Source organism: Hevea brasiliensis, chromosome 11 (genome assembly GCF_030052815.1).
Source record: "Hevea brasiliensis isolate MT/VB/25A 57/8 chromosome 11, ASM3005281v1, whole genome shotgun sequence".
NCBI lineage: Eukaryota > Viridiplantae > Streptophyta > Magnoliopsida > Malpighiales > Euphorbiaceae > Hevea > Hevea brasiliensis.
The window spans coordinates 96398360-96414600 of NC_079503.1; the positions used below are offsets into that span (position 1 = coordinate 96398360).

A 16241-nucleotide genomic window follows, 5' to 3' on the forward strand; every position below is an offset into this window, starting at 1 on the left:
TCGAGCTAATAATTAGTTTAGTTTATTGAATAGTTAAGTTTTTATTTGAAATCTGTACAGATTCCGCTGTTTATTTATGAGATATTTATGATGTTTATTCAGTATTTTGTTATTTGAATTTTGTTTAATTTTTTTGAGATTAGTAAGTGACAATATATTTATTCAAGATACTCTGATAAAACTTACATAATTTAAGAATATTTAAATTATGCGCCGATCACGGCTCACAATTTTGAGTCGTGACAGCTAGAATCTTTTTCCTTGTGATTCCAAATAGTCAACGCAGATAATGTTAAGTGTCCAAATCTATCACTATGTATTACAAAACTTTGATCAAGTACCACAAACAAAAAAAAGGGAATGTATTTTATAAATTAGGAAAATACAAATAATGGAACAGAAATTTATGAGAAGAGCCAAAACGAGTCATGACAAAGTTGGCTGTTGATCTTACTAAGTCTCAAAATTGCATTTGCCTAGGCTTGCTTTTACAAACATATATAATGAGCATCTCTATTCCTCGTTTTTCAAGTTGAATCCATGCCTGCACATCATATCCCTCCATTTATTGACAGGGCAAGGAAAAAGAATCACCTTGGAGATGACAAGATGGGTTAATCAGCAGTCATATGATTGATAGGCCCCAAAGCATCAGCTGTAAGAAAATACCCCACTTGGTAATTCATCTCAATCCTCCATTACCAATTCTAAGCAGGCTTACATCTCCACCACGGAGATCCAGCCTTGTAAATGTGCTTGCCATCATCCCATGAAATTTGACAGGCCTGAAGACCAATAGCAACGTTTGGTTCCTTTCCATGCTGTACAACCCACTCAGCAGTGGCCAATGATTGATCATCCTGACTCACGTATTGTTTTTTGTATTTTCCAAATGGATTAACTCCAGGATTTGCAATTTCTGCAATTGCAGCTGGCATGTACATCGAGTCACCCACTAATGGTGCACCGTAGGCAGCCAGTTGAGCTCGAATCTGCACCATATACTACAACTAGTTAATTGTGACATCGCCCTTATGGTACCAAAAGGTAAGTTGGAGATCATCCTTTATGTCCCACCATCTCATTTCTCACTTCAGACAGAATGTATGACAGCCAACAAGGCAGCAACCAATGCCAATTGCATATTAGTAATAACAGAATACCTTTATAGCAAGACCAGATAAAATGCAACCCACCCACCAACACTTTCAGGCTTTTCCAACCCAACAAAATATTTTAGTTATTTATTGAAATGGTCAATAAAAAAGTATTAATGAAACTGAAACCCTCCTTACTCAAATTGCATATCCTATATAGTTTTGAAACCTACAGTTCAGAAATTTTGCATATCCTCTGAAATTGTCTGTTTTTCACTACCAATGACAACTAAAAGAAGCACAATTTGAGGGCTTCACTCTTTAGGTTCTTTAACAGATTGACATGGCATGAAATAATTAGAACTGAATAAAGAAAATACATGTTTGCACACACAGCATTCAAAAATGAACATGACAAAGCAGAAAAACAGCACAAAGTTATGGCAAGAGAAAGAGAAGAAAGGCTAAATAACCTGATGTGTTCGACCAGTCAAAAGATTGATCTTGCACTCGTATGCATAATCTTTTGAGGGCCACCCACAGTCTTCAACAGAATATTTCTCTTCAGTTACAGCATCTGGCCAAGGAACCTTTTTGCATTCCAAGACCTCAAGTTGACACAAGTGCCATCCTTCTATAAATTCTGCATACAAAAACAGTTGAGTAAATTTGACACAAGAGAATAGCTAGAAAGATTTTTTGCCTAAACAAATGTAGTTGCAACATATTGAATGACAGTGCACCAGTAACATTACAAAAGGAGAACTGGCTGAAGCTGTTTACTACTTAGGAAATTGAGAAGCCTCAAGAAAGCCTATGATGAAACTTTCCTCTAGTTTCAATCACACAGACCCCACCATATAACATTATATTACAAATAAGAAGGGATAGAGGGGGAAAAAAGAAGAGGTTTTTTGGATAAGGTACAGTTGTGATGATAGTTAATGTACTTGGTAACATAAACTGAGTGAATGTCATACCAAATCATTCAGGATCAAAACTACTAAGATTATGCAGCTCCCCACTTCAATACCTACTACAACTATTCAAATGTCCAGACTGATTTTCTATTATCAATGCAATGCTTGATGGAGATCATTACCTTCTGATACAATTCTGGGAGCAATATTAACAGGACGCATGTAGTGGGTAATTACTCCAGTTGGCACAGGAGAAGCAGCAAGAGCAAGATAAAGCTTCTTCACCTTTTTATCCTGATGATGAGATAAAAAAATTAGATGAGGGACTTAGATGAACTTAAATCTACACAATATATAAATTCAATTTAAGCTGAATCGAATTATCAACATTCATATAGCACATTACTCCGAAGTTTTACCCTCAAAGATACTTAACCCAAGGTCCTATATGCTTGAATATGGCATCCCTACAAGTATGACCAACTAAATCAAATGTAAAACGAGATAAAGTATCATCAACATACTCTGATTTTTCCATGGAAAACTGAGCAGTACTCCCTTGTCCTAGCTAACACAACACTGCAAATCAAGTAAAGCCCATGGTTCAGTGCAGTCTCTCTAAATCAGAAAGACAAAGATAACAATAATGACAAAATTCTACAAGAATCCATACCAGCCCTCTGTGCAATTATCAATCTGATGGGTAGTCTTCAAAGGAGTTGTTAATCCCAAAGCACGAGTGGCAAAGGTTGCACAACTTTCTTCTATATTATCTGTAGTTCCACCCACCTGAGTGAAGTTGAAACTTACATATCTTGTGTGCAATAATAACAAGGGTTGTCAAAAGGCATATTTAGAAGGGGCAAAATTGTCAAGAGTGTCCAAATTCAAAAAAAGTGCACCTACAACAGCTCCAAAGTTTTCTAACTGATATTGTCTAACATACAGCATTCTTAGTTTCTTTAGGATAAAGATAGAACCTCCTGGTTGATTTTGGGATAAATATATCTGTTTAATGCACAGGCCTAGGGTATTTAGTTATTTTCTATTTGCCACTGGCAGCTGCTTGATAAAGCTAAGGCCTTGAGTTTACGTTACTGGGTCTAGTTAGCAGCTAAGATCAATTAAATTGGACAATGAGCAGTCCTAACTTCTATTACAGTTGAAAATCAGGTAAAATTTGTCTGCAAACATATTTTCTACTTTGCACCAAGAAGCTGGTTGATAAAACTAAGGCCTGTGTTTACTTTAATGGGTTTCATTATTAGCTTAAATAAATTAAATTTGATGCTGACAGCAATCCAAATAAACAAAATTAAGAAAATAATGGATCAATTACATACTGATGTACCAGCAGGTTTATCCAAAACAACATAAGATTCCGTCACAGCTATAATTCTTGATTTCCAATCAATGTCATAGCACCTGAACAAAATTCAACTCTCAACAACTGCCATGCCAACCAAAAATGATAGTAAACATCCACCTAGCTATATTTTACCTTGGGAAGCGCTTTGGATGTACATGAACACGCAAATAAGTTCCAGCTTCAAGAAACTGTTCAACATGAGTTATCCGAAAAGTTTTTTGTGCTTCTCGTACAGTTTTTCCTTTGATGGAAGATCTCTTCTTCAGAACTGACGGTGCTGTAAATTCTTCAAATAACCTAACCTGCTCTGGAGTTGCTGTTGGAGGTGGCTGTGGGCACACAAGGGCATAATGTACAGCGCCAAAATGAATGAGGTCTGCAACAAACCTTCAAAGAATGAAAATTCCTATATATCACTCTGTCCTTATTAGTAATTGAATTCATAGTGCAAAACTGAGAATTGTATGTCACACCATCAATTAAAGCAAGTTAGAAGAAAAGAAAGCAATACTTACAGATGAGGAAGATCCAGAGCTTTGCAGATATAGTCTAGTACAGGCCCCTCCTGTAAAACAACCAAGTGTTCGACTCTTGGTGGTCTATTTTGTGAGGGACATGGAAGCAATCGATCATAATCTAGGTATCTGAAACAAAACTAAGTTTCAACATATGTAATCCACCAAAGTTGACAATATAAAATGTAAAGATGAAACAGAACACCACTTCCACCAGCAATTTAAATTATAACAAATACATCCAATCTTCCAGAGTGCTAAAACATTAACATTGTAATACACTGTATTGAAAAAAAAAAAAAGCAAAAAGGGGTAAAAAAAATTACATAATACCAACACACAAAAGTAATAAAAGAATTCAAACTCACACTCACACTCACATAGAACTCAATGATCAAAGAATTAGTACACCAGATAAAATTCAAAACTTCATTCATCCTTCTATTTCTCTACAGTCATCTTAACATAAGCTTTCAAGACAAATACCAATAAAATGTACGCAACAAAAACATGAAATTTGAACTACCCATTAACAGAAGAACTGGTAGTTGTGCAAGTAACTTCTGCTCTCGAGGATCCACAGCCGAACGTTCTCTTATGTGAACTCAAAGAAAACCAAGCTAAAGAATTGTTGTTCTGGTGCTTATTGACAAAACAAACATGGGTGGATGCTAAAGTGCGCAGGACGGTAACTGGCGGACCCAAACTCCGGCGGCCACCAGCGAAGATTGAAGCTAAACTCAAGGAACTCATCTGCAGCTCTTCACACTCGCACCAGCACGATGGTAGAGGGCTCCTAGCTGGTAAGGACAAATGGTGTCGTTGGAGATAGAGTGGGTTGGGCTTGTACATGGCAACAGGGCTCTTAGATGGGTTTCCCTAAGGATTTTCTCCTTAATTGGGCTTGTGACAGCTGAATTGGATTCTGTAAAGCCCAATATAAACAGAAATCAATTCTTGAGTTGCTTTGCTCTCCAGTGGTGAACCAAAATGGACTGATTCTTGGGAGTAGTTTTGATCTTTTTTCTCGTTCATGAGAAAGCATGAAGTTGAGCTCTAGCTAACAGTTAAAATCACCAGGTATGGGAACTGAATGGTGAATTCTTTCTTCACAAAAAAATTCTCAGAACTAGTTTATCATAGATTTAAAATATAATATATCTATAAAATCTACATATAAAATAAGTAAGATTTATATATTTATATTTTAAATTTATAATAAATTAAATTGAGGTAAATTTTTTTCGACTTAATTTTAATTATTATTTCTCAATTTTAAAGATTTATTTCAATACTGTTACTCAAATTTTAATTTAATACCACTCAAAATCTCTTTAACTAGATTTTGTTGGATACACATATAGAAATTGATCTGTACATGCATAAATAGATTAAACATGATAAAAAAAAATTCAATATTTATATATCCAAAGATAAAGAAAAAATTAAATAAAATGAAAAAGTCATTACTAATGCTCTAACCACCGTTAAGAGATATTATTTTCTCCACGTGACAGAGAGATAAATATTTTTAATCATATTTAATTTATTTAAACATATCCAAATTAGATTCTGATCGAAGTATTAAATAGAATACAATTAAAGGAATTTAAAAAATCTGAGTTGCATTAAGATGCATAAACTATTTTATATGCTTAATTAATTAGAAATAAAAAAAAATCGTAATTTTTAGTGAGACTCACTATATTTTATAGTAGAATTTATTATTATTTTAATGACATAATATCAGTCGGAAGCAAGAAATTCTCATTTTTATATATTGAAATTAAAGGAGGATGATAAAATATTTTCAAAGTTTGAGGGACGTGGATGAAATCAAGCCTTTTTTTTTTTTTTTTTTTTTATCCTTTGATCGCATCTCGTGCTGGAGAAAGTAGCTGCCAGCTTTGCTTGTGCACCGCCTAGCTAAAAATGCCACTTGAGTTGGGGCCTGCACTTGCCGCCTTTCGTGCCAAGTGCAACAGAGAAATAAATGCCGTAGTAAGGTATATTTATGGCTACAACAACCAAAACGGTGAAGATTCGAAAAGTATAGCCTTGATGTTACATCATGTATATCACATCATGCCACCATCGTGCAGCCACTTAATATAATCCTTCAAAGCTTGGAACTTGCATCGCATTCTCACCAAATCACGTAATAAACTGCCCTGATTGTCTAAACTTCTTCTAGACACAAGTTCAAGAATTTCCATCCAATAATTCATGAAATGCTCAATTACAGCACTATGTCGATAGGACATTAAAGTGCCCTGTTTCTCTTGATTTTTTTTTTTTCAATAGATAAATATATACACAGCACTTAGATATAAAATTTAATATTTTAATAAAATCATAATAATTTTATCAAAATTCTTCATCTCATATAAGCATTATGTATGCACATTTTATATCTAATGTGAGATGTCAAAAGATTAATTTATGAATATATCAAACTCACTGACATACCCCAATCAAAATCACACGAGAATATATTAGGCTCGCTCCTTTAGATCTCTTTTTTTTTATTAATAAATAATACACATACACAATATTTAAAAATAAAATTTAATATTTTAATAAAATTATAATAATTTTATCATGACTCTACGTCCCATGTAATCACTATCCACCCCTATTTCTCTTGCATCAACGGAAAATAGACAATGAGTCATAAATGGCCAAATGGGTATAGTTAATAAGAGTTGTCAGGTGTGTGGACTATGGTTGGTTGTTCATTGTTGTGCCTATATTAAAGACCTCTGCCATTTATGCACTGCGCAAGGGTGTCGGTGAGATTCGGCGTACAGTAAATGCTGCTGAATTTATAGTGGTCAAGAAACAAACACAAATAAGGTGAAAAAATACAACTTTAATCCTCTGGAAATTACAAATAATTTAAGACTAAATTGATGTTTAATAATTTTATTGTTTTTCCTTTTCATAACATCACCGATTTCCTTTCTGAACTAAGCAGCATATCTCACGTCAATAATTAAACAATCTGTTCTTATTGCATACAATAATCTTCAACTTCAATTCAAAAGCCCACTAAATAAAAAATACAATCAAACCCAACTGTAATCTGTTCATTTTTTTCTTTCATCTGGGTAATATGACTGCTTTGAGAGGATTCTTCATAACCACAGTGAAGGCAAAAGTCTCTGTGGGATCAGGAAGGCCATTGGGGTTGGGTAGCCACTTGAAAGCTTGGACCATCCTGGCAAGCATTAGGTTTACATGTAACATACCAAGAGTAAGCCCTGGGCAAGTCCTCCGCCCTGCCCCAAACGGCAACATCTTCACCGTGCCCTTAGTTCCTGTCAGGTCCACTCCAACTCCATCCCCTTCCAAGAACCTTTCGGGTCTGAACACACCTGGATCTTTCCATAAATTCGGATCCTCTGTCATCCACTCAATGTAAAACTCTACATTCGCGTTGGTCGGAATCTCGTAGCCACCAAGCTTAGTCTCCTCCGTGGCCGCGTGTGACAATGTGAAGTGGGCTGGAGAATGTATCCGTAAAGTTTCCTTAACCACAGCATTAAGATATGGCATTTTCTCTACATGGTCTTCAGTGATTAGCCCATTTTTTCCCACAGTTGATACAATTTCCCTGTAAAGCTGTTCTTGAATTTCTTGATTTAGAACTAATTCAAGAAAAGCCCATTGAAGCACACTCGTACTAGTGTCAATACCAGCAACAAACACCTCTGAGCAAAGTGTCACGAGTTCTTCTTCTCCCAGAAGGCCGCGCCCCGGGGCCTTAAGCTCAAAAAGAGAGTCCACATAGGCTGCGCCAACTGGACTCACCATCAGTGAGCCTGGGTTTTCACCTTTCTCTACATAAGCTCTCCTGTTTCTTATCAGAGGAACCAAGCATTCTATCTGTGTCTTCCTCAGCTCTTTCGCTCTTTTCATTTGCCTGCGAAACAATGGAGTGAGAACTGGCAAGAAATCGGGAAGCTGTGGCGAGGTTATAAGCATAACCTCCTTTGTGACACTATCAATATCCTTAATCCATTCTTCTGGGATTTTGGCACCGAAGCATATGCATACTAGAATGCTGCAAACAGTGAACCTACAGATGTCCATAACATCTACACAACCATTTTCAAAGGCCTCATTTTGGAGCCTCTTCATGTGATTCTCCATAGCCCATTCTCGTATCCAGCTGCATTGCTTGATTCTAACCGGGCTTATCAACTCTGTAACAAAGTTCCGGCGAAGGGTTCTCCAGAGAGGCCCATATTCTGCTGAATTGACTGCACATTTCCCTACACTAAACACCAGCCGGATCGGCGAGTCTAGTGGCCTGCTGGCGAAGACAGAGCCTTTCTGGATCAAGGCCTCATGGATGAGTTCGGGGCTGGTGACTATAACCAAAGTACGTTGACCCATTTGCATGGTGAAGATTGGACCATACTTTGCACGTAAATCACGTATCAAAAAAATGAAGTGACGGCGCTGGAGGATAACCTGGAACAAGTTGCCCACAAACGGCCACCCCGGCGGTCCTGGTGGAAGGTTATTGGACTTGCACTTGCCGGGGGTGACAGAATATCGCCACCACAGGACAAGAAAGACTAAGGAGAAACAGAGAATGAAGAGATCTATCAACTCCATAGTTGAGGAGGTCAGGTAGCGTTGTGACTTGATGATGCCGATAGAAAGATTGTTGGCTTTATACAGCGGATCAAGAGGGTAAGCATTGAGTAAATGACCTCTGGCGGCGTACCCGCCACCGAAACCCGATACTATAAATGCACAGAAAATAAATAAATTTTATATTTACTCTCAACGGAATTTTTTTCGTTTACAATAATTGAATACTTCAACAGATACATAGAGTTTTTATCTAATCCCATTAATTAAATAAAAAAATTAATATCATTTAAATCAAATTTTAATATGAAATTTGATAATATGTATGAAAAATAGCCTTTTTTTTCTTTTCATAAAAATAAATTATACTATAAATTAAAAGTCTCGAATTCAAAATCTTTAAAATCTTTTCACTCGTTATACTTTAAAAATAAAGTAAAATCAAACAAGTTACTTTAATTCAAAAATTATTAAATTCATTCATTTATTATCAAAGTTGTAACCCTAAAAAAATTTATGAACGAATTAATAGGGTAATTAAACTGTAGAATCAATGTCATATTCACTCATTCATATTTGAGAGAGAGCCAAATATCTAATTTAATTAGGTATCATAAGAAATTAGAAATGAAGTGTGCTAGCCAACTAAATAATAATGGGAAATGGAAAATGCTACTAAAGTTAGTTGGCTATGTAGCTAACACATGTTTTGTTTATTTATTAAGAGAGAGAGAGAGGAAGAGAGAGAACTCTGTATATTCAATTTTTTATACTAAAAAACTATATGAACCCATTATGATTAAATTCTTTCAAGTTTTTTTCAAATATAAATAATATTTATTAATTTATCCTCATATAACATATATTAAAAATTAAAATTTATTAGTAATAAAAATAATTTAATAATATGAATCATTTAATTTTTAATAAAATAATATGAGTAAAAAATATATTAAAAATAATTAAACCAAAATATTATTTTAACTATATTAATTATAATTTCTTAAATTATGTGAAAATATAGAAATAGATAATATATTTTTATAAAATGGATGGAGTATTATTTTTCACAATCTACATTAAATATATAAAATTAAATTATTTTCAATTAATTGCTTTATTGATTTATAGTTAGGTTAATTCAAGAAAATAAGAAATTTAGCTTAATTTTTTTTTATTTTTAGTTTAAAACAAGAAATTTAGTTTAGGTTAAATTAAAAATTTTGAATTAATTTAAAAAAATGAAAAATAGTCTGATTTGAACATTGCAAAACCACATCAATAAACAAGTTTTACCTATCAAAGATTGGCAATTGCACCTAAATTTTAAGCCTGTCACTATTCACACAGATTTAAGCTACGCCCAAATCGAATCCAAAATTCAATTTTTAGGTACGTTAAATCTTATGTAATATTAATTTTTAATTTGATAAATTAATAATTCTTTGAATAAATTAAACCTTTTATTTAAATTACCACTATCAACTATTTTTTATTTCAAAATTTAAATTATTATTAAATAATTTATAAAAATACAAAATGAAAATTCTTACAAAGAAAAATGTTAATAATAAACTTTTATATCGAGTTATGCATTATTCACTTATTATTTCATATATAATTATACATTAATACTAATAAATATTTAATTATTTACGAGCAAATAATTTTTAAAATAATCCTTTAAAATTTTTCTTTTAGAAAAACATTAAATCAATGAAAATTTAAATATTAAAATAAATATTACATAGTTATTAATTACACATTGGTCATATAAAATTAAGAACTTAGACACCAACTATATTTAAAATTGAATTAAAATAATTTTTTTATAAAAGATTTACTTAAGAGTATTTTTGACTCTTTATAAATTATTTATTGAATTGTTTGTGGTCTTAATAAATTAGATAGTGTAAATAGATAGTCCTTTTTAATTTATTTAATTTCAATTGAAATATTCAACTCCATTAGAGCTCATTATGAACTTCCAGAAAATTAATATTGAGTGATTAATTGGCTAATAATGATGTAGGTGCCTTAATTTCTTACTATTTGAACCGAAATTTCTAGAATGGTATAAATTTCTAGAAGAAAATTAATGAGAATCTAGAATGAGGACTTTAATGGAGTGCATCACAAATATGTCATCAGTGGACTGAAAAATAAGTCAAGCCTCGGTTTTGAATTCAAATACACTGGTTTGATAATTAAGTCTTTGGAGATTTCACATTGTTTTTGTCGAGAGAATGTGTATAGTATATATAATTTAGTATACAGAAACTCAAAAATAAAGCACCGCTCATATCGGTTTATGACTTCTCTTTATCATTGTCTAACCACTGTGTGCTGATCCCTAGTCGGTATCTAATCAAAGTTAATAACACTGAAGAATTATAGCACAGTAATTGCATATCCATAGATTGTCAGATACCTTAATGGTGTAAGCTATTTGATTCCGAAACAATTTTGGGCTTTTCAAATCTAGCATATACATGATCTTGCTGTTACAGAACATTGAAGGGGAAGAAGATATCAGATGATGAAGAGGGTTGTGTTAAAAAACTTGTAGAAATTATTTTGTTGAATGAGAATTTCCATGGCAGTTTCGTAGCCTCTAATTAGAGCTGTTATCAGCATTTAATGGCCAAGCCAGATGGTCTTTATAGCACCGATATTGCAGAGAACAACACAGTAAAGGTAGCAGAAATGTCACCATCATCAACCCACAATTATTGTTGTTCATTTTAGTGATAGCTTAAGACTATCAATCAAAACCAATTCTGACTGTTTAGCTCCTATTATCAGCATCAACCTCACTTAAAAAGGTGCTTGAAAATGTTAAAAAAACATCTATATCTATATATACATCTGTATTAAGGCCGACACAAAGAAAAAATAACAAGAGCCTCCATCAAAGTAATTTTTATTTTTATTTTTCTTTTTTTTAAGAATTATGAATTTTTTTATGAAATTTTAAAAATTTTAATACTTTTAAAATAATAAAAAAGAATATTGAATAAATTCAAAAATAATTAATTAATGAATATTAATTACAAGTATTTAAAAGGTTTTTTTTATCAATATTATTTTTATAAAATGAATTTGTACTCTGCTGATTTTTAAAAGTTAAATAGGCATTTCTGCTCTATATATGACATAAATTTGCTTTTTCACATGATACAGTTTCCTTTTCTTTTTAGGGTTTCTATTAAATGATTTTTGTGATATTGATCTTGTTTTTAATTCTTGTTATATTCTTATATTTTGAAATTTTCTATTTCTATTATTTACTTTTCAATATATATATTTTTATTTTTATATTTTTATACATTGTATAATTATATATGAAAAAAGTGAATAACATTATTTCATTTTTTATTTTCATTTATTTTTATTGAATAATACATTTTGAACTAATATTTGTTGGTTTTGATATGAATAATATAAAAATCAACTTTGTTAGTTTGGTTTGACCAAATACAATGAACCTCATAAACCGATCTATGTATAGCCCTAACTGCTAATATAATTTCTTTTATTTCTTTTATTCCCAAAAACTTACAATATTATTAATAAATAAAATTTTTATATGTATATATTTTTAAAAATTATTATTTATAATTTATTATATAGTAACATAAAAAAATAAATTGCCGTAATTTTATAGATTAATAAGCTAAATTGAAAAATTAGGAAAAAAATAATTATAAAAATCATCTTAATTTCCATATTTGTTATTTTATATGTATATATATATATTTTTAAAGATAATCTATCGTGATTGAGATAAATATAATTAAAATAATTAAAAGAGATAAAATTTTAAAATTAAATATTATAATAAAAAATAAAGTTAGAAATTAAGAGAGTTTAACTAACTAATTGAAAGAAGAAAGAAAAAGGAAAAGATAGAATACCTAATAAAAGTTTCACAATATTATTGTTTGAATGATAACTTAAAATTGAGTTTTAATATATATAAAAGTAAGATTATGTACATGTGTATGTGAAATTAAGTTTGTAATACTATAATTTATATTTTTTTATGATAATAATATAGATTATTTTAATTTATTATCAATTAAAAATTATATTTTATAAAGTTGTATTGTCAAAATATTTATTTATAAAAAAAAGGAAAGAAATAAAATATAAATAATCAAAGGAAATTTTTTTAAAAAAAAGTAGCAAGACAGCCAATAAGGGAAGCTTTTTTATCTTTTTTTTCTTTCTAAAAACAATGTTCATAGAAAATTAAAAAAAAAATGTTCCCATGAACAGTTTTTATTATTATTTTTTTCTTTAGGTGCAGAGTAGCGTTTTAGTGTGTGTATATATATAATGTTAATTTTTTTTTTTTATCTTCTATGTTGATTGTTATCGCATACTAATATATAATTACCATAAATGATAATTTATAGTTCTAATATATTTCTAAGTTCTAACTAATTATAATACATCCTACTGATGCTACCAGAAGTTTGGGGGATATGATTCTAATGCCACATAAGCTTGTAATAAAAAAAAGGATGAGGTGAGTGGCCTTCTGATAAGTCATTCCGGCATTTAAATCAGAGAACTAAATATGAAAATATTGAAAGAACTATAATGAGGTTTTGAGAATGAGAATATGCATATTTTGTTCTAGTTACTTGGTTGGTATTTATAGGCCTTTTAAAAAAATAACCATTGCTTCGTTTATGGAGATAATCTTGGTTGATGTGCCGAGATCGTCTCTATGAAATTCGCTCTTGCTTCATTACTAGCATGACTATTACTCAGTACATGAGATCCGGTCTTACTTAATTACTGGCATGATTATTGCTCGGTATCTTTTGCTCGCTTTGTTGGGCGATTGAAGATATTTTGTTATGTCTTGTTTCAGTTCCTAGTGCTTTGTTCGGCTCGCTTGATCTTTTTACCATCTGAAATAGTGTTTGACCTTTCTAGATATCATTTTAGATATTTGTGTAGAATTTGGACTGTCTAACTTGGATTTTGGGCAAGTAGTATCATTAGTCCCTCCTCCAGTCTTCATGAACCTTTAGGTTTGTGTTGTTGTTCGTCCAGCTAGGATATGACACGTCTGTTGAGCGTGGTTCTTTTTGGTTATCGTGTTTACCCTTGTGGACAGCTGTCATAGTTTAATTTGATGGCTATCATATAAAGTTTCTCTCAGGAAGATAAAACATTTTTTGACGACATAATGATGATAGTTTTTTGAATTTCGAAAGACTTTCATGGCTCTTTCTTAAAAACCGTACTTCACATATTGTTTCATTTCCCGTGCTTCCGACAAGTCTCTTTTCACGACCCAAAATTTTGTGTCATAATCGACGCATAATTTAAGTATTCTTAAATCATGCAAGCCTTATCAGAGTATCTTGAATAAATATATTATTACTTACTAATCTCAAAAAATAGATAAAATCCAAATAAATAAAATACTGAATAAACATCATGAATATCCTATAAGTAAACTGCGGAGTCTCTACAGATTTCAAATAAAAACTTAAACTATTTAATAAACTAAACTAATTATTAGCTCGAGAAAACATGAATTCGGGCATACCATGAGAACAAATCAAAGATTGACCTTCTCTAGAAAATGGACTAAATATTTGGATCAGCTGTAAAATTCTACTGATCTGAAATAAATAACAGACAGAGAAAACGTGGTTTGAGCTAATGCTCAGTGAATGATAATTATAGCATACAACGAAATAGGAATAGACAGATGCTTGATTTAATTTCATAATAAATTTTCTATTCAATAAAATCATGCTCATGCTATCAAAATCATTAATAAAATAATTTCATAAAACATATATATAAAAGAAATTCATTCAATAAAATTTTATGGTACAGTAAACCAGGGTGATGATATTGGGCATCACCAAAGGCTAGATGGTAAGCACGCTACCAGATATTAGATACCTTCCTCCTCCTCCTTCACAGATATTAATGCATATGATACTAATGCAAACCGTAAATTGTAATGATGCATGACTCAACAATGCAACCTAATGCAGTGATAGTCCACACGGTGGGGTCAGATAACAGATACAGATACTGGGCATAGGTACCAATTCAAAACAGAAAATCAATTTGTACAAATCAATCAAAATCAACAAAAAAATTTCAGATAGCAAATAATAACTGATAGTGCAATTCCAATAGTTTATTTCAATAATTTCAGAGAGTCAATAAGATCAAATCAATCTCAAATAAATTCAGTGTAATACATTGATAAATTTCATATTTAGATATCAATCAATATAAAGACATTAAAGGTCTGTTCCCAAGATCCTAATGGCTCTAATACAGAGATAATTGACAAAATAATTATTTAATCAAAATCAGAATAAAATTCAATAATAAAATAAAACTCTAGAACCTCACATTTAAAATAATTATTAAAATACTAATTTAAAATTTCATTTAATAACAATTTTAATACTAAGAAATTTTAAAAGGGACTAAAATGATACTATATACTATAATTACCTCTCACCTGGTGTAACACCCTAGGCAAATCCCACATCGACAAAACACGGGAGAGAAGCTGGGTTTATAAGTTGGTGGTTCGTAACCCCTATTGACGCGTTTTAAAACCGTGAGGGCTTCAGCCCAGAGCGGACAATATCACTAGTGGGCCGGGCCATCATATTTAGTGGTATCAGAGCAGAGGTTTAGGCGGTCCTAAACCTAGATAGATAGAAAGAAATAGTTGCATCACATGCATGGGCCTTTAGATAGAGTCGAGGTGACACTATTGCAGATCTGTTCTTTGTCTGTTTTATAGGATCGATGACATCTGATCCTTCAGAGCACGGACCTCCAAGACCGATAGAGGAGGAAGTAGAGAGTCATGCACCTGCACCTATGTTTAATCAGGGGCGCAGTAGCAGTAGAGCAGAACCATCGTTGGGTACTTTAGTAAGGACACAACAGGCCTTCCTAGAGCAAATGACTCAATTGCTCACAGTCACCGAGCTATGCCACCACCTCCCGGCTAGTATATAGGACCCCAGTAGAGAGAGTTAGAAATGATGAGCAGTTTAGGAGAGACAGTGCAAGAGAGGGTATGGACCTGGTTAGTCCAGCGTCGCTACAAAGAGCAAGAGACCCAGGGGGTCTCAGGGTTAGATTCAGAGTAGAGAACAGAGGCAGAGGTTCCGATTTGCCCCGAGGAAAGGAGGTCAGATGAGTGTATCAATTGACAATTTTATGGGTCCTCTAGCACGGAGATCAATCTCGATGCTAGTTTGTACACATTATAGGAAGAACCACAGAGGAAAGTATAGATTACTAACGGGTGGATGTTTCAGATGTGGGTCCATAGAGCATTTTTTTTTTGAGAGATTGCCCATCGAGGAGTGCTCCCACAGCTCCACCACAGACTAAGTAGATGAGGGGTAGAAGACCGATGAGACCAGAGATAGCTGGTACATCACAGAGAGCTTCTAAGACTATAGAACACCCTGAGGCTAAAGTAGCATCCCGCGTGTACGCTATAGCTTGAGAGGAGCCAAATCCGGTAGACATTATCAGAGGTATATTTCCTAATTATAATACCTTTAAGTATGCATTGATAGACCCTAACTATGTTCACCCCTATATATGCATTGTACCTCCTGTTGAAAGAGGATACCGATAGATGGGTCAGAAGATGACATACTTGTCACCAACCCTTTAGGTCACCAGGTGATTGTAGATTATCAACCAAAAAGGA

The 16241-nt window shown here is 32.4% G+C and overlaps 2 protein-coding genes across 2 annotated transcripts; both read right to left on the minus strand.

Annotated features, from left to right (window-relative positions):
* Window positions 1-292: 292 nt before the first annotated feature.
* LOC110633215 (RNA pseudouridine synthase 6, chloroplastic) lies at window positions 293-4768 on the minus strand. Its single transcript, XM_021781724.2, has 9 exons — window positions 4428-4768; window positions 3902-4030; window positions 3519-3773; window positions 3361-3442; window positions 2691-2806; window positions 2542-2596; window positions 2200-2311; window positions 1571-1740; window positions 293-992 (listed from the first exon to the last, which is right to left on the minus strand). The coding sequence occupies exons 1-9, from the start codon at window positions 4751-4753 to the stop codon at window positions 708-710; spliced, it is 1530 nt and encodes a 509-aa protein (XP_021637416.2). The 5' UTR covers window positions 4754-4768; the 3' UTR covers window positions 293-707.
* A 2030-nt stretch (window positions 4769-6798) lies between these two features.
* LOC110633225 (cytochrome P450 77A1) lies at window positions 6799-8573 on the minus strand. Its single transcript, XM_021781735.2, has one exon. It carries the CDS (start codon window positions 8525-8527, stop codon window positions 7004-7006), a length of 1524 nt encoding a protein of 507 aa, XP_021637427.2. The 5' UTR covers window positions 8528-8573; the 3' UTR covers window positions 6799-7003.
* Window positions 8574-16241: the final 7668 nt, after the last annotated feature.

Excerpts from the sequence above, each read along its gene's own strand:
- LOC110633215 (XM_021781724.2), bottom strand. The coding sequence starts at position 4,753 with ATGTACAAGCCCAACCCACTCTATCTCCAACGACACCATTTGTCCTTA. Across the intron at positions 4,031-4,427 it reads ACCAGTTCTTCTGTTAATGG|ATACCTAGATTATGATCGAT; the intron begins GTAGTTCAAATT and ends GTTTTGTTTCAG. Across the intron at positions 3,443-3,518 it reads CATCCAAAGCGCTTCCCAAG|GTGCTATGACATTGATTGGA; the intron begins GTAAAATATAGC and ends AATTTTGTTCAG.
- LOC110633225 (XM_021781735.2), bottom strand. The coding sequence starts at position 8,527 with ATGGAGTTGATAGATCTCTTCATTCTCTGTTTCTCCTTAGTCTTTCTT.